Source organism: Oncorhynchus nerka, linkage group LG16 (genome assembly GCF_034236695.1).
Source record: "Oncorhynchus nerka isolate Pitt River linkage group LG16, Oner_Uvic_2.0, whole genome shotgun sequence".
NCBI classification, from domain to species: Eukaryota; Metazoa; Chordata; class Actinopteri; order Salmoniformes; family Salmonidae; genus Oncorhynchus; species Oncorhynchus nerka.
In genome coordinates this window covers 1,052,687-1,075,334 of record NC_088411.1, presented here as the reverse complement: position 1 = coordinate 1,075,334, position 22,648 = coordinate 1,052,687, and the positions used below count along the sequence as shown (strand labels likewise).

Here is a 22,648-nt window from a genome sequence, read left to right as displayed (position 1 = left end):
CCCCACGTCTACCTTTGACTCATTCCTCTCTGCCTCCTTCTTTCCACTCCTCTCCTCTTTTGACCTCACCCTCTCACCTTCCCCCTCTACTCACAAGGCAGGCAATACGCTCGACCTCATCTTTACTAGATGCTGTTCTTCCACTAACCTCACTGCAACTCCCCTCCAAGTCTCCGACCACTACCTTGTATCCTTTTCCCTCTTGCTCTCATCCAACACTTCCCACACTGCCCCTACTCGGATGGTATCGCGCCGTCCCAATCTTCGCTCTCTCTCCCCCGCTACTCTCTCCTCTTCCATCCTATCATCTCTTCCCTCTGCTCAAACCTTCTCCAACCTATCTCCTGATTCTGCCTCCTCAACCCTCCTCTCCTCCCTTTCTGCATCCTTTGACTCTCTATGTCCCCTATCCTCCAGGCCGGCTCGGTCCTCCCCTCCCGCTCCGTGGCTCGACGACTCATTGCGAGCTCACAGAACAGGGCTCCGGGCAGCCGAGCGGAAATGGAGGAGAACTCGCCTCCCTGCGGACCTGACATCCTTTCACTCCCTCCTCTCTACATTTTCCTCTTCTCTCTCTGCTGACCTCTTTCTCCCCTCTCTCTCCAGATGAAATCTCGCGTCTTGTGACGGCCGGCCGCCCAACAACCTGCCCGCTTGACCCTATCCCCTCCTCTCTTCTTCAGACCATTTCCGGAGACCTTCTCCCTTACCTCACCTCGCTCATCAACTCATCCCTGACCGCTGGCTACGTCCCTTCCGTCTTCAAGAGAGCGAGAGTTGCACTCCTTCTGAAAAAACCTACACTCGATCCCTCCGATGTCAACAACTACAGACCAGTATCCCTTCTTTCTTTTCTCTCCAAAACTCTTGAACGTGCCGTCCTTGGCCAGCTCTCCCGCTATCTCTCTCAGAATGACCTTCTTGATCCAAATCAGTCAGGTTTCAAGACTAGTCATTCAACTGAGACTGCTCTTCTCTGTATCACGGAGGCGCTCCGCACTGCTAAAGCTAACTCTCTCTCCTCTGCTCTCATCCTTCTAGACCTATCGGCTGCCTTCGATACTGTGAACCATCAGATCCTCCTCTCCACCCTCTCCGAGTTGGGCATCTCCCGGCGCGGCCCACGCTTGGATTGCGTCCTACCTGACAGGTCGCTCCTACCAGGTGGCGTGGCGAGAATCCGTCTCCACACCACGTGCTCTCACCACTGGTGTCCCCCAGGGCTCTGTTCTTGGCCCTCTCCTATTCTCGCTATACACCAAGTCACTTGGCTCTGTCATAACCTCACATGGTCTCTCCTATCATTGCTATGCAGACGACACACAATTAATCTTCTCCTTTCCCCCTTCTGATGACCAGGTGGCGAATCGCATCTCTGCATGTCTGGCAGACATATCAGTGTGGATGACGGATCACCACCTCAAGCTGAACCTCGGCAAGACGGAGCTGCTCTTCCTCCCGGGCAAGGACTGCCCGTTCCATGATCTCGCCATCACGGTTGACAACTCCATTGTGTCCTCCTCCCAGAGCGCTAAGAACCTTGGCGTGATCCTGGACAACACCCTGTCGTTCTCAACTAACATCAAGGCGGTGGCCCGTTCCTGTAGGTTCATGCTCTACAACATCCGCAGAGTACGACCCTGCCTCACACAGGAAGCGGCGCAGGTCCTAATCCAGGCACTCGTCATCTCCCGTCTGGATTACTGCAACTCGCTGTTGGCTGGGCTCCCTGCCTGTGCCATTAAACCCCTACAACTCATCCAGAACGACCGCAGCCCGTCTGGTGTTCAACCTTCCCAAGTTCTCTCACGTCACCCCGCTCCTCCGCTCTCTCCACTGGCTTCCAGTTGAAGCTCGCATCCGCTACAAGACCATGGTGCTTGCCTACGGAGCTGTGAGGGGAACGGCACCTCAGTACCTCCAGGCTCTGATCAGGCCCTACACCCAAACAAGGGCACTGCGTTCATCCACCTCTGGCCTGCTCGCCTCCCTACCACTGAGGAAGTACAGTTCCCGCTCAGCCCAGTCAAAACTGTTCGCTGCTCTGGCCCCCCAATGGTGGAACAAACTCCCTCACGACGCCAGGACAGCGGAGTCAATCACCACATTCCGGAGACACCTGAAACCCCACCTCTTTAAGGAATACCTAGGATAGGATAAAGTAATCCCTCTCACCCCCTTAAAAGATTTAGATGCACTACTGTTCCACTGGATGTCATAAGGTGAATGCACCAATTTGTAAGTCGCTCTGGATAAGAGCGTCTGCTAAATGACTTAAATGTAAATGTAAATAGACTATTTTCTCTGCTGCCGCATGGCAAGAGTTACCAGTGCATCAAGTCTGGACACCAACAGGCTCTTGAAAAGCTTCTATCCCCAAGTAATACAACTGATAAATAGCTAACAAAATAGCTACACAGTCTGACTTAACCTTACGTTTTTATTGACCTTTTATTTCAATTTTTGCTCTCTCTCTATGGACCCTCACAGGGCCCTACACATACTGTCACTCCAACAAACACACAAACACTCATTCCATTTTCTCCCTCACACATAATATGCACATAGTGGGGCAAAAAAGTATTTAGTCAGCCACCAATTGTGCAAGTTCTCCCACTTAAAAAGATGAGAGAGGCCTGTCACATTTTCATCATAGGTACACTTCAACTATGACAGACAAAATGAGGGAAAAAATCCAGAAAATCACATTGTAGGATTTTTAATGAATTTATTTGCAAATCCCAGAACCACACGGGGGGACCTAGTGAATGACCTGCAGAGAGCTGGGTCCAAAGTAACAAAGCTTACCATCAGTAACACACGACGCTGTCAGGGACTCAAATCCTGCAGTGCCAGACGTGTTACTTTGGTCCCAGCTCTCTGCAGGTCATTCACTAGGTCCCCCCGTGTGGTTCTGGGATTTTTGCTCACCGTTCTTGTGATCATTTTGACCCCACGGGGTGAGATCTTGCGTGGAGCCCCAGATCGAGGGAGATTATCAGTGGTCTTGTATGTCTTCCATTTCCTAATAATTGCTCCAACAGTTTAGTTCTTCAAACCAAGCTGCTTGCCTATTGCAGATTCAGTCTTCCCAGCCTGGTGCAGGTCTACAATTTTGTTTCTTGTGTCCTTTGACAGCTCTTTGGTCTTGGCCATAATGGAGTTTGGAGTGTGACTGTTTGAGGTTGTGGACAGGTGTCTTTTATACTGATAACAAGTTCAAACAGGTGCAATTAATACAGGTAACGAGTGGAGGACAGAGGAGCCTCTTAAAGAAGAAGTTACAGGTCTGTGAGAGCCAGAAATCTTGCTTGTTTGTAGGTGACCAAATACTTATTTTCCACCATAATTTGCAAATAAATTCATTAAAAATCCTACAATGTGATTTTCTGGATTTTTTTCCCCTCATTTTGTCTGTCATAGTTGAAGTGTACCTATGATGAAAATTACAGGCCTCTCATATTTTTAAGTGGGAGAACTTGCACAATTGGTGGCTGACTAAATACTTTTTTGCCCCACTGTACATTGTAACTGACTCTACACACATATAGGCTGCTGCTACCAGGTGTATCTTATTGCCTTGTCCCCTTACCCATATACAGCTGAAGTCGGAAGTTTACAAACACCTTAGCCAAATTCCTGACATTTAATCCAAGTGAAAATTCCCTGGCTAAGGTCAGTTAGGATCACAACTTTATTTTAAGAATGTGAAATGTCAGAATAATAGTAGAGAGAATGATTTATTTCAGCTTTTATTTTTTTCATCACATTTCCAGTGGGTCAAAAGTTTACATACAGTAAAGTATTTGGTAGCATTGCCTTTAAACTGATTAACTTGGGTCAAACGTTTTAGGTAGCCTTCCATAAGCTTCCCACAATAATTTGGGTGAATTTTGGCCCATTCCTCCTGACAGAGCTGGTGTAACTGAGTCAGGTTTGTAGGCCTCCTTGCTCACACACGCTTTTTCAGTTCTGATGCTGCCACCCCCGTGCTTCACGGTTGGGAGGGTGTTCTTCAGCTTGCAAGCATCCCCCTTTTTCCTCCAAACACAACAATGGTCAATATGGCCAAACAGTTCAATTTTAGTTTCATCAGACCGGAGGACATTTCTCCAAAAAGTACGATCATTGTCCTCATGTGCAGCTAAAAAAACGTAGTCTGGCTTTTTTTAATGGCGGTTTTGGAGCAGTGACTTCTTCCTTGCTGAGCGGCCTTTCAGGTTATGTCGATATAGGACTCATTTTACTGTGGATATAGATACTTATGTACCTGTTTCCTCCAGCATCTTCACAAGGTCCTTTGCTGTTGTTCTGGGATTGATTTGCACTTTTCGCACCAAAGTACGTTCATCTCTAGGAGACAGAACGCGCTTCCTTCCTTAAGCGGTATGACAGCTGCGTGGTCCCATGATGGTTATACTTGCGTACTATTGTTTGTACAGATGAACGTGGTACCTTCAGGCGTTTGGAAATTCCAGACTGGACCAAATCTGAACCAATCATAGACATCTATGTTTCCCAAGTTTAGACAGTACAGTATAGTGAAGTAGTGGTTCTCAAATCTCTCCAAGGGGATCCCAGGCCGTTCAATGTAAATGATCTATTCCAGAGCTAGCACACCGGATTCTTTCAGAACCAAAAATTTACCTGATTTCAACGTCCGGAAAATATGCATTTTCAAATTCTAGTAGTTTGCCTAATTTCAGTTTATGTGGCAAAACAAGAAAGTACAGTGTAGAGGATGGGGTCGGCATACTTTTTGGTGTGGTGTGTCAATTTACAATTTATCGTACCATTTCTAAAGATCTGCGTGCCAGTAATGATTTCCAAATGTGCATTACAACTAATTGCCCACAAACGGATGAATTCCATAGCTCGCTAAACAGAGGCACTGTCCCTTACCACCACAGGCTTGATCTTGGAACACAGATTCACTTGGTGAATGGTAGTGACATTTAACCACGGGGGTGGCCAATCTTATCTTCAGTTAGCTTTGCGAATCCTTTAGGTTCCCCCACCATAGCGGGGGCACAGTCAGTTGTAAGAGCGAATTTATTTTTAATAAATCCACACCTCTTCTCAAAATGATCTGTGAAGGCTTTTGCTACATCTTCCCCTTTAGTAGTACCATGAATGGGTTTGAGACACAGCAGCTCCTCACATACCTGCTGTGAGTCACAGTATCTTGCAACAACTGCCAGACGTGGAATCTCATTCACATCCACACTCGTCAAGAGCCACACTAAACACAGGTGCATCTTTTAACTCTACAGTGTGCCGCTCCATTACATGCAGACACAGGCATGTCTTCTTTCTTTGAGATGATTGTGTCTTTGTTAGGTAATCCATCAAATAAAACCATGCAAACTTCTGAGGAAAGCCTCCTTGATATATTCCCCATTTAGAAAATGGTTTTCCATGTTTAGGAATGCACTGTGCAACTTTATAGCTCCCCTCTGTAGCTTGATTCTTGATGTAGATTTGATGTAAATCATGTAGATTTGTAAACCCACCGATTTGCTTTCCATACCTGGACACGGCCCTCTTGATTCCTTCAGGCTTGTCCGCCTCATCCTTGGAGTTATTCCTCATGTCTCGGTTTCAAAATGATGCCAGGCACTTGATGTCCGTCAAACAACAGTTTTACAACAGGGAGCGTAAAAGACCAGTACTTCAGTAAGACAAATCCATATTCTCTTGTCGAAGACGCGATAAACGAGCATACAATTGCCTTATTTTTCTTAGCTGATGACATTTTTGCACCCTTTTAAATAACAAAAGGCGGCTTGCTAGCCGCTAGCCATGTGAAAACAAATCTCTCACCTTCAGCGCTGCCGTGGTTTTGAATTTGGCAGGAGAGGCGGGTAGTCTTGCGCTGAATTAATAATATGAAACTCCTGCAAAATCATGAAAGCCTATTGGCTAATCAGAATTGACACACCTTGGGAACTACAACATTGCAGTGAATACCAATGCAACTTCAAAACCAATTTCAATTATTTTCAGATCTACCGCTCAGACTTGCTTTCAATGAGAATGACAGATCTATAAACACATTTGAGACCTGTTTCAAGAAGCTAGGTGTACGTCACACGTCACTACTTCACAGGAGATGCATTTGAACGTAAACATGTGAACTTTCATGTGCCTTAATAACAAACTTGTATGCCATCTGTAAATACCATTTTATTTTTTTATTATGAGCCTAGTTGGTTTAGCCACGGAAAAAGCTGGAACCTTCCCGCTAGCCATGATTGGCGGAGATAATGGATGGGCGATAGTAGCTACTAAAACAATTGGATACCACGAAATTGGGGAGAAAAAGGGGTAATTTAAAAAATAAATAATAATAATAATAACATTTAAAAAAAGATAATGGAAGGGCTGGACATGCTGAGAGATGAGTTCGGATTGGTCTGCCATGTAGCATGCTTCTGTCTATGTGTGTGTGGATAATCCTTGCTGTCATCAAGGCAAAGGGTGGCTTTTTGAAGAACCTCAAATATATTTAGATTTGTTTAACACTTTTTTGGTGACTACACGATTCCATGTGTTATTTCATAGTTTTGATGTCTTCCCTATTATTCTACAATGTAGAAAATAGTAAAAAATATAGAAAAACCCTTGAATGAGTAGATGTTCTAAAACGTTTGACCGGTAGTGTAGTTGGTTAGCTTTAACTACCTGCAGATTCATGCATGGTGGCTAGCTATTGACAATCAGTTTGTATTGCTTGTAGTATACGTTAGGATTATGGGTACTCGTTTAGCTCACTCTGTTTAGCACATGGCCTCACATGTGAATCCTTAAAGAGATGGGTGGACCTAAGGCTTAAGAGGGTGTGAATGATGCTGAATGGGTGTAGACAAAGAAGAGCTCTCCAGTTGGTGTACCGAAACAGTGAAGGGCCATTTTCTCAAAAGTGGGATTACAAGTTTAGCATCCAAAGCATAATTGCTTTTCCATTATTCCTCAGCTACATTGTATGATATATCATCGCTCTACTTTTATCCAATGTAAAAAAACACCATTTCAAATTTTGCTACATAAGACTGAATTGAGGTGGTGGGTCACATTCCTACGTGAATTTGGTCAGGTCACCCAAAAAATGACATAATGCAGATTTAAAAAAGGGACATTGTGAGAAGGTTAAAATGGCAACTTAATGGCAATACATTTCTCACCTTTCGACCTCAGCTCTTTGGCCGGGGTTTGTTATAGCAGCGATGTATTGCATGATGTATTTGCTGGCTTCCGTCTTTCCGGCTCCACTCTCCCCTGCATTGGAAAAACAACTATTTTTGTTATATAGCGCCATAATTTGCTATAGCTTTGTACTGCAATGTATGTGACATTTCAGATTTGAATTCAATTGGAACCTCTAAAATGTGATCTCCATTATCATGGGCTTTTTTTGAGGTGTTTAGGGTTTTGAGCCATTCGAGACAGAATATTCCTCTCTTCACCACTAAGTGGAGCTTTATCAACCAAATACTTTCACCATGCTGTCACAGCTTGTGGTTACTTAGCTTGTTTTCTTAGAAAGAAGGCAGCGTTGACCCTGCTATTTTCAACTAAATAGGGTCATATCGATTTCCCCCAAAATACTCTCCACCTAAATGACATTCTCACATTACTCCAGCCAGAAAACATTAGAGCAAAAGTCAGACATTACAAAAATATTTTGAGAGAACATTAAATTTGAACTTTAAAAGCTACATTTTTTTCAAACAAAATCTAAGTTGGCATCCAGGAAGATGTGACTTGACCTGAACCAGTGTTATATGTACATGTATTACTTCTTATAAGCATGTATGAGCCCTTATGAATGCCCTATTATAAAGCTTAGAATATGTTAGCTATGTATTTATATGCTGGAATTAGTTCACTAGACAGATAACTTTGTGATTTGGTTGGCCGTTTAGAGGGCTCCCCCCCGTTACCTGAGATGACAATACAGGTGTCCTTGTTCCTCCTTTTCATGGCTTTGTAGGCTGCGTCTGCGATGGCGAAGAGATGTGGTGGTCGCTCGTACAACTCCCGGCCCTTGTACTGCTCGATGGTGTCTCGACCGTAGATGTTCATGCCGCGGTAAGGGTTAACCGACACCACCACCTCGCCGATGTAGGTGTAGATACGGCCCTTCTCAAACCTGCAGTACACGAGAGAAAGAGCACAGGGACTCACCGTCACCTACAACGTGATGCCATACCACTGAGTCATTTCACTGTTACAGGACAGGGACAGGTATACTTTTTAGAAAAAGGCACTTATTTAAAAACATACCGTAATAAACCGCACCACAAATGCAGTTCAGTAGCACAGTCCAAAGTAACATTTTAGCAGCAAAAAGCAGCAGAGACTCAGGCTAACACCAGGTCATGTTTACATCCCTCTCTCTATATGTCAATTCCCCCCCACCTTTAACACTACAACGCTTTACGTCAGACGATGATAGCTTTTCTATAGTGGTCTGCAGCCTAGAGGGATGAGTGTGTGTGTGTGCGCATACTTGTGCCCGCGTGGGGTTAACATACTTGTGCCCGCGTGGGGTTAACATACTTGTGCCCGCGTGGGGTTAACATACTTGTGCCCGCGTGGGGTTAACATACTTGTGCCCGCGTGGGGTTAACATACTTGTGCCCGCGTGGGGTTAACATACTTGTGCCCGCGTGGGGTTAACATACTTGTGCCCGCGTGGGGTTAACATACTTGTGCCCGCGTGGGGTTAACATACTTGTGCCCGCGTGGGGTTAACATACTTGTGCCCGCGTGGGGTTAACATACTTGTGCCCGCGTGGGGTTAACATACTTGTGCCCGCGTGGGGTTAACATACTTGTGCCCGCGTGGGGTTAACATACTTGTGCCCGCGTGGGGTTAACATACTTGTGCCCGCGTGGGGTTAACATACTTGTGCCCGCGTGGGGTTAACATACTTGTGCCCGCGTGGGGTTAACATACTTGTGCCCGCGTGGGGTTAACATACTTGTGCCCGCGTGGGGTTAACATACTTGTGCCCGCGTGGGGTTAACATACTTGTGCCCGCGTGGGGTTAACATACTTGTGCCCGCGTGGGGTTAACATATCGCCAAGAAGTTACATGACAATCCACTTTTTTCACCATGTACATTTACACACAACCAGAATTTGCTTTAGAGTGAAGGTGCTGCCAGCAATAGACAATAAAGAAACAGAATACATAGACACGCGTCTGTATTCCACATAGACATCATACAGAATATGCAATATCGGTACAGTAAACACAAAACTCTGGCGTTTAGACTGATTGCAGTGGGAATATACCATTTAGAGAGGGGGATATACTGTATGTAAGCAGAGAGAGGGATGCTGCCACGGTGACTGTATCTAGTGCATATACAGTGTTGTGCAGAGGTGCACATAGTGCAAATGCAGTATAGTGCAGTTATTTGTATTAGAGGCCATTGATGGCAAGGTGCAGTGTTCGGCCCAACGCAAAGTCACTTCATCCCTATGAGCCCGATGGTCGGTTGATGAGGGCCACTGTTCAGGTGGAGGGAAGCTTTGATCATGATTGACCTAAACAGTCTGCCAGAGTGGAGTCTTTGAAAGACGGGGTGTCCGGGGGTCAGCGATGATCTGACCTGCACGCTTCCTTGTCCTGGATGCTGCGGTGCCCCCGTGCTGAAATATGTCCCCCCCTCATCTTAATACGCTGTATCCTGATGGAGTCAGATACGATAGCTGGGTGAGTTTGTGCTGTAGCAGGTCCAGAATGATTGTGTTGAGCTAAAGTCCAGAAACAATATCCTTATGTATGTCCTTGGGTTGTCGAGGTGTTGGAGGATGTAGCGAAGGCCCAAGAGGTCGTCCACAGACCTCTTGGCAAGGAGGGCTTCGGTGGTGGTTTTGAGATGGGACAGGATAGGGTACTCAAAATGCTATGACAGGGCCCCAACTCTAAAACCTACACCCAACGAGCCACACTGATCCTCGAGCAGTGAGCTATGCAGACTCCAGGGAGAGAGAGAGAGTCTTGACTGGGACTGATCTGGGCCTGCTCTCTCTATGCCCTCAGGCAGCCTGCCTCACTTTCTTCCTTCTCCGAGTGGACCAGGGTTTCTCCCCCCGCCTACACAGAAGAATAGGGCCTTTCTTTTCAGCTATACCCCAGTCAGGCCTACCTCTGCTTTGGTCCCAGGGTTCCACCTGGCGGCCCTGGGTTCCAGAGGCCTACACTAACAATATAATACAGCATATCTACTATACACCTTCAGAATCACTGCTTGTCCTAAGAGTGACGCTCTGGATTGATGCACTTATTTGATTGAACCCGTTTTAGCCCTGGTCAGCCACTGAGGGCCAATCCTATTTTACAGTGCTATAACGACCCGGTTAGTGGTTACAACGATCTTACAACAATAAACTAACTTTACTACAGCCCTGGTTATCCATGTCCTTGAGTCCCTGGAAACCTTGGCATTCAATGAACGTGGAATTGTTTTGGCTTGCTAATCTCTGTCCACAATCTTTAACGTCAGTGAAGGGATCACATAGTGGTTCAGCCTGCGTACATGTTCTCAGATTCCGTTTTGATTCGGACTCCGATAAAGCAGCTGAATTGGTGATGTTAGATACTGCCCAGATCTAAAATATAAAACAGAGCGACCTACAAAACATTGACAGAGCAGCTGAGGAATAGCCACAACACATAAACACGGGTTGTTTTAGAACGAGAAGGATGGCTTTAGATATTAAAATGGAGAACAAATGAAGAGCTTCATTAAAACTACACAGAGTACACACAGTAACTACAATTAGCCACTTCCACAAACAAGCACGCCACCGCTAACTCGCTGACAGGTCAACAGGCGGCGATTAGCTCATTCTTCTGCACCCAGCCATGTTTGTCATCAATCCCACGCACCACTGGGCACGGGTGACACCAAGACACTGTGCTCGTGTGCCCAGGGTGGCATTGTGTCCCCAGGCAGGGCCTGTTGAAGTGGTGGGCAGGCTGGCATGCTGGCTGGTGGCACGTCCCCTGGTGCGAGTCAGCCCTATGACTTGATGTGCCAGCACATTGTAACTGTATGTGTCATTGTGATCCATGTGGATTGTATATGTTCGATGTCGTTTCTTTACACTCCTTTGCTGCAAAACCAATTTGCCCTGGCTTTGAACTGGCACTGGAGAAAGAGCTATTGTGCCATCCTCCAGGGCGGAATGCTGCTGTGTGCACTGCCTGCTCCATTGTTCAGATGTCAATTGGGGGTCTTTGTCGAAGAAGCACAGATAGGCCGCCTTCTCCCTACATACCCTGTGCCAACAAAGAGAGCTGCCCACTTAAAGTGCACGTGTCCAATGGCTTCTGGGGGATTGTATACAATGAACTACCAGTTGGGAGTGATCTATCTGTGGTCTCAGTTGGAGGTAAATCAACTAAATTGACAGCATAATAATTGAAGGTGAATCTACGTAATAGGTTACTGTGGGCCCAGCTTTCAGATGGGACGTGGGGAAAATACTTTAGTCTGAATTTCAGTGTTATCGAGAACATCACAAGGGAGTGTAATTTTGTCATTGTGGTTTGGTTTCCATCCACACCCAATATGGAACAGAAAAAGAAAAAAATGATAGGCAAGGAAATATCCTCATCTGTGTGCGGTACAACTAAACTCAATTATTATTCATGGGAATACAATGTCCCACCCAGTTTCAACAATACAGACAGTGTCTGGTAAAATCCCAGCAGTGACCTAGAGTTTTCCCAATATCTGGCTTTTATAAATGGACATTATGATTAACATCCTATTCCATCATAATCTATAGTTGGTATCAGAGGGCATCAGTTCAAAAACAGAATCCATTGTGTGTGTATTATGATGAGACATCTGTGGGAGTGTGTGTTCTCATTCTGGGGAATTTCAGTAACAGAGAGATAACTAAAAAGATAAAACAGACTGGAGTTGGAGTGTAGGCTAAACATTGTGTGGATGTTTCTGATAGGTTGGGAAACGTTGTGGGCCTTTGGGTCCCGGGCTATGGTCTTTAGAATAATTGGAGGTGGGTGGGAGGTTTCTATGGTAACCCCTCCTTCTCCTCCCTTTCCTTCCGTTTCCCGGCAGCACTAAGGAGGGGTCCTGCTGGAGAGAGATCAAGGCTGTGGGCCGTGCCAGTCAGATACACTTCCCCTCACAACTGGGCCCGGAGCAGAAAGAGAGGGGGGGGGGGGGGGTGAGTGGGGCCGAGACCAGAGAGAGAGAGAGAGAGAGCAGAGAGCGAGAGACACACACTGTATATACACACACATGATATGACATTTGAAATGTCTTCATTATTTTGGAACTTCTGTGAGTTGAATGTTTACTGTACATTTGTACGGTTTATTATCTACTTCACTACATATGTCTCCCGTGCCAATAAAGCTCTTGAATTGAGAATGTGAGGTCGGAAAGGGAGAGAAAGAGAATTCAGGACTCGAGAGTAAGGTGTGGCCAAAACTTTGGGACTGTCGCTTTCACTTGACCTCTACTGCCCTCTTCTTTTACACTGGTTGTCTCCATTTCAAGTGACTGCCTACGTGTCAGAGAGATGATAGAGACTGGGCCTCCTTATACAGTACAAACAGAGAAGGGCTACACCACAAGCTAGACCACAAACAATCAATCTCAAGACCTGCCCTGGTCTCTGAACTAGTTAGTTAATGTCTACTACACTGTGACTGTCAGTTCATCCTGTCCGTATAACCATCCCAATGCCACACACACACACACACAGATGGGGTGGGGTCCACAAAAAAAAAAAAAAAAAAAAAATCGGAACTCATCATGAGGGGCCCCAGTGGCTCACGGTTTTGCATAGCCACAGTCAAACCCACATCCATTCCCACAGTCAGTCGGCCCTAAGCGAAATGTTGTTGTGCTAATTTCCTGCAATTCTAGGGCGGAGAGAAATGTTAGAGTTCTTATGATATCGGAGTGAGAGTGACTAACAAAATCAATGGGGGACAGTCAGTAATTCGACCATGATTACTATACGTTTAGATAGTCTAGCGACAAGCTAACTTACCAATGGGGTGTAACAGTTCAACAAACCTACGGTTCAGTACGTATTGGGGTTTTGGGTTCACGGTTCGGCTAAGGTACAGCGGGAAAATGAAATGCCAACAGTTACTCTAGATCATTTTTGTTTATTTGTCTAAATATAAGTTTTTAAAAAGTGTCCCCGTTCCAAAATGGACCCGGGGCTTTCCCAGCTGGACAAATATGCATAAATACATTTTTCAATATAGGAGACCCGTTCCGAATGGACCCGAGGACGACCAGTTTCGTATTTGACATGGTCGGATCTGAGCGAGGGAAGCAGCAGAAAAGTAATTTTATAAGCTACTTTATTAACCAGAGCTGATACAGCACGAGGGAGAGGCGGAGGAGGAGCCTTGAGGTGTGTGTACCGTGAGCGAGTGACACGGGAGCAAGGAGGGAGAGACCGCAACCAAACATAAGCCGTCTCGCATTAGAATACTAACTTCTAGCTTGTCATAGCTATGATTTTACTGAGTTACAGTTCATATAAGGAAATCAGTCAATTGAAATACATTCCATTAAGTGCAGCCATGGGTGTGCCTTGGAGGGCAAAGGCCCACCCACTTGGCAGCCAATCAGAATGAGTTTTTCCACCACAAAAAGGGCTTTAGTACAGACAGAAATACTCCTCAGGGAAAGATGAACTGAGCAAAGTACAGAGAGATCCTTGATGAAAATCTGCTCCAGAGTGCTCAGGACCTCAGACTGGGGGCGAAGGTTCACCTTCCAACAGGACAACGACCCTAAGCACACAACCAAGACAACGCAGGAGTGGCTTCGGTACAAGTCTCGGAATGCCCTTGGTGGACAATTTCAGTTTGTCCGTGATGTATACGCTGAGGAACCTTCTCCACTACTGTCCCATCGATGTGGATGGGGGGGGGGGGGGGGGGCCTCACCTCCCCCTGTAGGCCGTCTCGTCGTTGTTGGTAATCAAGCCTACCACTGTAGTGTCGTCTGCAAACTTGATGACTGAGTTGGAGGCGTGCATGGCCACGCAGTTATGGGTGAGCAGGGAGTACAGGAGAGGGCTGAGAACGCACTCTTGTGGGGCCCCAGTGTTGAGGATCAGCGGGGTAGAGATGTTGTTTCCGACCGTTACCACCAGTGGGCGGCCCGTCAGAAAGTCCAGGACCCAGTTGCACAGGGCAGGGTCGAGACCCAGGGTCTCGGGCTTAGTGACAAGTTTGGCGGGTACTATGGTGTGAAATGCTGAGCTGTAGTCAATGAACAGCCTTCTTACATAGGTATCCCTCTTGTCCAGATGGGATAGGTCAGTGTGCAGTGCGATGGCGATTGTGTCGTCTGTGGACCTATTCGGGCGGTATGCAAACCGAGGTGGGTCTAAAGTATCAGGTAGGGTGGAGGTGATATGATCCTTGACTCGTCTCTCAAAGCACTTCATGACGACAGAAGTGAGTGCTACGGGGCGATAGTCATTTGGTTCAGTTACCTTAGCTTTCTTGGGAACAGGAACAATGTTGGCCATCTTGAAGCATGTGGGCACAGCAGACTGAGATATGGATTGATTGAATATGTCCGTAAACAAACAACCAGCTGGACTGCGCAGCTAGGGATGCCGTCTAAGCCGGTAGCCTTGTAAGGGTTAACACGTTTAAAGGTTTTACTCACGTTGGCCATGGTGAAGGAGAGATAACAGGCTTTGGTAGCAAGCCATGTCAGTGGCACTGTATTGTCCTCAAAGCGAGCAAAGAAGTTGTTTAATTTGTTTGGGAGAAAGACGTCAAAGTCCGCGATGGGGCTGGTTTTCTTTTTGTAATCCATGATTGACCTTTAGACCCTGCCACATCCGTCTCATGTTCGAGCTGTTGAATTGCGACTCTACAAAGCGTCTCTATACTGACGCTTTGCTTGTTTGATTGCCTTGTGGAGGGAATAGCTACACTGTCTGTATTTGGTTATGTTGCCAGTCGCCTTGCCATGATTAAAAGCAGTGGTTTGCGCTTTCAGTTTTGCGCGAATGCTGCCATCAATCCACGGTTTCTGGTTAGGGAAGGTTTTAATAGCCACTGTGGGTAATACATCACAGATGCACTTGCTAATAAACTCGCTCACAGAGTCAGCGTATTGTTGTCTGAGGCTACCCGGAACATTTCCCAGTCCACGTGATCGAAGCAATCTTCAACGTGGAATCCAAATTGGTCAGACCAGCATTGGATAGACCTGAGCACGGGCTTTTCCTGTTTTAGTTTCTGTCTATAGGCTGGGAGCAACAAAATGGTGTCTTGGTCAGATTTGCTGAAGGGAGGGAGGGCTTTGTTTGCATCACGGAAGTTAGAGTAGAAATGGTCCAGAATGCTACCGGCACGTGTCACGCATTCAATATGCTGATAGAATTTAGAAAGCCTTGTCCTCAGATTAGTTTTGTTAAAATCCCCAGCTACAATAAATGCACCCTCAGGATATATGGTTTCCAGTTTACATAAGAGTCCAGTGAAGTTCTTTCAGGGCCGTCGAGGTATCTGCTTGTGTGTGTGGGGGGGGGGGGAGTATACACGGCGGTGACTATAAATGGAAGAGAATTCTCTTGGTAGATAATGCGGTCGGCATTTAATGTAAGGAATTCCAGGTCAGGTGAACAAAAGGACTTGAGTTCGCCTCACAAAATAATAATTTGAAATCCGCCAGTTAAGATAGAAATGTTGATTGCAACGCGCACATAGGCTGTGGTTGTTTCAACGGAATAGCCTAGAATGTTTTTTTCAGCTCAGATTTACTCATGAGACAATGGCATACAATGCAGCGTAGGCATAGCCTAATAGGGCTAGTGTTTTTTTATTATTGTTTTATTTCTTTAAATATTCATTTGGGTTCACAGTGCAGACTGAACAGATTTCCACATACCGAACGGTTCAGTAGGAATAAGTCTACCGTTACAGCCATACTTCCCAATCTAAAATGTTGTAGCTGACATGGAGCTAAATTTAGTGACTGTCAGTGACTGACATAACAAGAGAAAAACATCTGATGCACAACCCCCCTCCCAAAGAAAACAAGTGGGGGAGAGGGAATTGATGCACAGGCCTACAAAAGGGGGGCTGCCAGTTGCCCATCCCTGATCTATTCAATAACTTGTTTATCTACAGACGATGCCTAGGGGTAAAAGGGCTAGGGGTTGTTTCTGGACACGGCCAGACACTGTGTTAGCCAAAAACGGTGTCTAGAGATCCAACAACACGTGGAGGCTGGCTGTTATCAGTGCTTCAAATTGTTGGGGACTTCCAGTAATTAAGACTTGGATAATATCCGGCTGTTTCACTTTTCTCTCGCTCTGTGACTATACCATCAAGAAGCATTCTGCTGTCTCTGTTTAGACTGATTTACAGCTTATCTGGCCCAGTGCATGCTGGGTATGACCTTTCATGGATTATGGTTCTCTCACACTTTTATAGGGCAGTTCATGAGAGAAATGGAAACTGGTGATTCAGGGATAAGTAAAGTTTTTCTACTGGTAGTTAAGGGTTATTTGAGGCCATTTTGGGTGATTTCAGCCAATGCAATTGTATAAGAAGTCATAGTTCTGGAAGTGTTTGATTAAATTGAAGAGATATTCACTTCAAAACACCCATTACTGGTCAAGTCATAAATATAAAACAAATATTTAGTCACAGGCATCAATTGACAAATCCAAGACTTTGATAATCTAAATGACAATTTCAAGTCAAAGTACATACTACTGTATATCTGATACAAAATGTTATTCGATGGCCTACTGGCCATTACACCTGAATGAAGCAATCCTAGCATCAATCCCCCCCCACTCTTTCTACATGCATCTACGGGCCTCCTTCTCCCTCAGCTCGTCAAACATCTGGGGACTGCATTAGGAGATTTTCCGCTGCTTTGTAAACCCTGCTTAGTGCTAAACAGCAGCTCCTAGCTCCCACTCCAGCCTGTCTGCCTGGCTGTGGAAGACCAGGGGCCTTCAACACTTAACACTCCCAGCCCTTGGCCCAAAGACAAATCAATCTTTATAAGCATATACTGTAGGAGTGGATCTGGATTCCTCCTCTGTACTGTAGCGTAGCTACTGGAGCACAGCTGGAGCAGGGCTGACTGGGTGAGCTCTACCTCCCCTCTGCTCTAATGACAGCACATCTGCAGATTTATGTTTCATATTAGCGCATGAGTTTTAGCCTAGCATGACTAGCATGTGTTCCCATGCACTCCACTTTAATTGGCCCGCCTCTGAATACTTAGGCAATGGGAGCCAGGTGTAAACAGCTTGGCTGGAGATCGGGTGGCTGACAGTAGTGTTTCTTTGTGCCTCGGACCTTTATTGTCTATACCCTGACGGAGAAGATCACAGCTACTTCCTAGGCCAATCCTGAGCTAGGGGAGCTCAGCGAGAGAAGAAAATATTCATTTTAGTCAGATTAAGTTTCAAGAATTCAATAAAGAGACTTCAGAGAGGGGAGGGGAGTCTGGCTGGCTGTTGGGCCTGTCTGCCGGCCCAATGCAGAACCAGTTTGCACTTTAACACGTTGGCTTGTCCAGTCACTAATGTAAAGGCACAGCAACTAGCACATAGGAGGATGACGATAGGCCGCTGGAGAGAGAGAGAGAGAGAGAGAGAAAGACAAGGCCACCCAAAATAGACTCAGACGTTACTCAGCAGGATATTTCAGGAAAGCACTCGGATTTCTGTCACGGGTAAAAAGAGGGCAGGGAAAAGCACAAAAACAGACAGAAAAGGAGTGAGGGAGACAAAAGGGAGAAGTTACAGATGCAGAATCTTAATTTGACCAGTTTCTCACAACAAGAAAATAATCCTGCAGCAACAGGAAATGGAAATTATTGTGTGGATTATAATTAGTGGACATTTTCTGGGGGGTTGAAAGAGAGAGAGGGGGAGCGAGAGAGATGCTGATAAAGAGTGGCTAGATGGCCAGTCAGAGGTGTGTGAAGTGAGTCATGCTAGTGCTGTGAACTGATCTCAGACCTGGCTGTGAAAGCCAGATCTCTCACAGTGCCTCAGGGAACAAAGCCAACAGGTGAACAAAGGGAACAAGAAGAACTGGAGAATGACATGACCTCTGTCCGCCCCAGCCGCTACAAACACACAGCAGAATTAGAATGACTCACACTTAAAGCATTCCTGCATGACATGACACACAGGATTCCTACCAACCACCTTAAATCATTCATTCAAAGGTGTCATTCTGATCACTATCCACATGTGTGCAACATGTGTCATCGTGTCTAAATTAGTTTCCGGGGTCTTTCAGCAGAAAGTTGATGTAACAGAGGATGTGGTTCACCTTGTTATAGCATGAGCCAAACAACCTTAGATTCAATCAGATTAAGCTTCCAACTATCAAGATTTAATCAAGGTCCTCCCAGAGCTTGGACACGTTGACCTGGGCAGTAAGCATATGCCAGACAGACTGATCTACTGAATGACTAGTACAGACTCTCTACATAAGATGGGTTACATTATGATCCTACTGTACTATAGACATATCATGAAGGGGACAACATAATGGGGGGTGGCCCGGGAGGAATTGCAAGGGAAAAAGAGAGAAAGATGGAGAGAGAAAAATCAATAAACTGTATGAGGGATATGACGAGAGAAAAAAATTGAACGAAAGAGTGGGGAAGAGAGAGGAGGCATTAGAAGGACCACAAACATGGCGCTGGACGGCCAGCGTCCGCCTGCCAATGCACACAGTCCACAAATGAGACGTCTGTGACTCTGAAGCCTGGCGGGACTTATTTTAGGAGGGGAAAGGCTCCAAAAGCACAGCCCTGTTTATGTAAGGGCGGTAATGTGTTTCAGATTACAGGGGGTTGTATGGAAATTCTTGTGGCAAGACTGGCCTTTTCAATGCTGGAGAGCGAGAGAGAAAAGGAAGGAGACATTTTTGAGAAAAGGCTATCCATGTGCTGGTCCTACCTTTTTCAGCTTTAGAAAATAATGTTTTATTTATTTTACCTTTATTTCACTAGGCAAGTCAGTTAAGAACAAATTCTTATTTTCAATGACGGCCTAGGAACAGTGGGTTAACTGCCTGTTCAGGGGCAGAACGACAGATTTGTACCTTGTCAGCTCGGGGATTTGAACTTGCAACCTTTCGGTTACTAGTCCAACACTCTGTCGGGAATACTGAGGTAGCAAAAGTCAAGGAAATAGGGAGGGGGAGTACTGTATGCTAGGCTAGGGAGGAGTCTAAAATACTACCAAATTGTGCTGAAAAAGGAATGGAGTAGAGTCTGGCAGTAGTCTAGTTCAAAAACTGATGAATACAGTTTGCTGCTAAAATGTTGAGGATTGCGCCGGACTCAGTGTAAGAGTATACAGCTACCATCCTATAGTAATCGAAACACTTGGCAAATGAGGGATACAAAGTATATTGAACGTAGGTGCTTCTACACAGGTGTCGATCCTGAGTTAATTAAGCAATTAACATCCCATCATGCTTAGGGTCATGTATAAAAAAAGTTGAGCAAGACATTATTTTGGCTCCCAATGGATATGCCCCCATAGAATGACATTTCCCCCATCCAAAGGGCACAAGCGGTCACTGAATGGTTTGATGAGCATGACAACTGTGTAAACCATATGCCATAGCCATCTCAAATCACCAGATCTCAACCCAATTGAAAACTTAAGGCAGATTCTGGAGCATTGCCTGAGACGGTTTGTCACCACCATCAACAAAATGATGGAATTTCTCATGGAAGAATGGTGTCGCATCCCTCCAAGAGTTCCAGACACTTGTAGAATCTATGCCAAGGCGCATTGAAGCTGTTCTGGCTCATGGTGGCCCAACACCCTATTAAAAACACTTTATGTTGGTGTTTCCTTTATTTTGGTAGTTGCCTGTACATTTGAAATGATCTTGTGGGGTGACATTGTCGAAGTCTCCTTCTAGTCATCTGCTTTCATCAACATCCATCCACCTTCTTTGCTGTTCTTGGCAAGAGGAACTTTCAGCTGGGCAAAGGCAAGCGAGAAGCAGAGAAACGGGACGAGTTCTGTGTCTCTAAATAGTGACTACCAATAAGGGGAGAAGAAAAACTTTAATATGAGGGTTTAGGATCTAACATTCCTGGAGGCTATGTGGCGTGTTATCGCCAATTATTATTTTTTTAGCTCCAGGGTTCAGCAATGTCTGTCAGGACAACGTGTTCTCCTAGAGTTTGTTTTTAATCAGGGGAAGAACAAAGGGGGAAGAACAAAGAAAAAAGAAATATGCAAGATCTGGCACAAGAAAGACCCTTGGCCAAGTGCTACCATACCGCATTAACTCCAATGGAGCATGGTCTACCCCCAAACCAAAAGACTCCTGAACATCTAATCAAAAACACCTAATCTAATTAAATATTGTTATTTTACTGCTGCTCTTTAATTACTTGTTACTTATATTTCTTATTTGTATTTTTTTTATTTAACTGCATTGTTGGTTAGGGGCTCGTAAGTAAGCGTTTCACTGTAAGGTCTACTACACCTGTTGTAAAATTTGGTTGATTTGGTCGAAGGCAATGTATTCCACAATAGATTTGCTTTTCGGACTCCTATAAACTCTCCTCTATGCTAGAAGAGATAGTGTGGTGTTGTATATTAGGCCGATCCTGAGGAAGTAGAACCTTTCACCTATCCCGTCTGCTTCTGCTCACTGCACCCAAACCGTGGAGACTTTGATCCCAGTGATTGCTCTGCAGGGAAGGAGTCACATGGAGGGAGTCGGGTTGCTATGTTTGGTGTCTCATCTCGTCGACGATTCAATCTGCTGTTACGGCAACAAATGAGTGTTTATACGCCTGAAACGGGAGAAGCTGCCAGGCCCTGCACTTTAATAGTGGTTAAATACTTAGGATACATGGCAGATACTGGGTTACAGTGGGGCTCAATGGTAGTTTGTACCTGTGAAGCACACACAGTGTTATTGAGACCTATAGGACACCTATAGGGTGATTAAAAGCCAAGGGGAGCGGGAAATATTTTTGGGTATCTCAGATTGTTTCGGCAATTCTCACAAACGTCATTAGGAGGAAGGATATTTGACATGTATTTTACATTTGTATCACAAACCATTTTTGAGAAAAATCATGTAAAAGTGGCCACTTTAGGCCCTTTTCAGATATATACACACGCCTCTTCCTCCCGTGAACCGGACATGATACAAACAGATCTTGGTGTCATTATACACCTTATCATTCGCTCAAACGTATGGAGTGTGTCTTGATTCTGAAATACACATTTTCACATGAATTTATTCAACAATAAAAAATAAAAAATGTATGAATATCTCAAAACAACCTTTTTTAATTTGTTAATTAAAAAAAAATGTGTTTGGAACAATACAGTTTTTTTATGGATCAACAAGGGGCGTGGTTAAAGTTACACTGAAGGCATCCCGAAAAACGCTTTCAAGGCTCGGTCCACCCAAGTATTTCTTTAGCATCAAAATCCCTGCAACATACTCTACAAGTACGTAACATTTGGGCTCTATAGGCCAGACACAGTCTTACACACACACAATTTCACAGAGAAAGCCTTCCCTAGCCAGGGATGCCTAACAACTCTCCCTGAGGAATTGGGAGGTGCTTTCATGCAGATGCAGTCCCACTCTGAGCAGGAAGCGGAGCACCAGTTGTGTGTCTAGCCTAGATGAAAATCATATGAGCCTATTCCTCATCGTATTATTTGTCATCTGAGTATTATTCTTATTTTTATCTTGTCATCATAACTTCCGTATGACTTTAAATCTCAAGACATTGTGCCCTGTCAGCTGATATTCAGACTTAGAGAGGAGATGCAGGAAGCATTTAAATGTGAAGCCAGTTAAAGAGAAATGCCAATGCGAAGAGGCAGCTTTCCTGCTTCCTTTGCCCTCCTCCAGGCTCCATATTCTTGGCTCCTTCCTGTTCCAATCCCCTCTTAGAGGAGTTCAAAGGTCAAACCAATTGGAACAAAGATAGAATAAGAGTAGCTTTGAATACTACACGAAAAATACTGCAGTCACTAAGTCATGATGTCCCCAACAAGGGTCACCACCATCTTCATGTTTTGATTAGGTGCAAACCATCAGATAAGGCTGGCAAAAGAAACATTCTAGTCTAACCGACCCAACTGGGGGTGATGGGCAGGGTCACCATTACACTAGTTAAGTGTTTTTCACGCAAAAAAAGTACACATTTTCCAAGGAATGTCTCTAGATTGAGGATGTAAGTTTGGGAGTCAGTGAGAGAAGAGAACAGTCTTAACTGCTGACATGGTGGAGTGGTTATCAGCTATTTAATCTGCAGTATCAGGGACTCCTGTTAGGAAGAAAAAAAAGGGAGAAAAAACACCTCTAGTTGTTTTGGAAAACAATTACATTTAATGGTAGCGGTTTGCCAAAAAGTTTTCCTGCAGACCCAGCGACAGACAAAACAACACTGCCAAAATTCCATATAGCGTGGTAGTGGGTGTGGCCAACGGCGCCAATTCCGACCAAATATTTTAGAGGACCTCCGCTTAGCCTCAGAAACTAAATGTTGCAGTTTTAAAGCTAATTTCCTCAAACATTATAACAAAATCAACACATTTTTTAAATTGTCTAGTTATTATTTT

At 45.1% G+C, this 22,648-nt stretch overlaps 1 protein-coding gene across 1 annotated transcript in view; it reads right to left on the bottom strand.

Annotated features, from left to right (window-relative positions):
• The window catches only part of LOC115143890 (unconventional myosin-Id), a 115,063-nt gene that overhangs the window by 76,334 nt on the left and 16,081 nt on the right, over positions 1–22,648 (bottom strand). Inside the window, exons 2-3 of the mRNA XM_029684335.2 lie at positions 7,944–8,152; positions 7,185–7,278 (exon numbers count right to left, since the gene is read on the bottom strand). Coding sequence (XP_029540195.1) covers positions 7,185–7,278; positions 7,944–8,152 — 303 coding nt within the window. The remainder of the gene's footprint in view (positions 1–7,184; positions 7,279–7,943; positions 8,153–22,648) is intronic.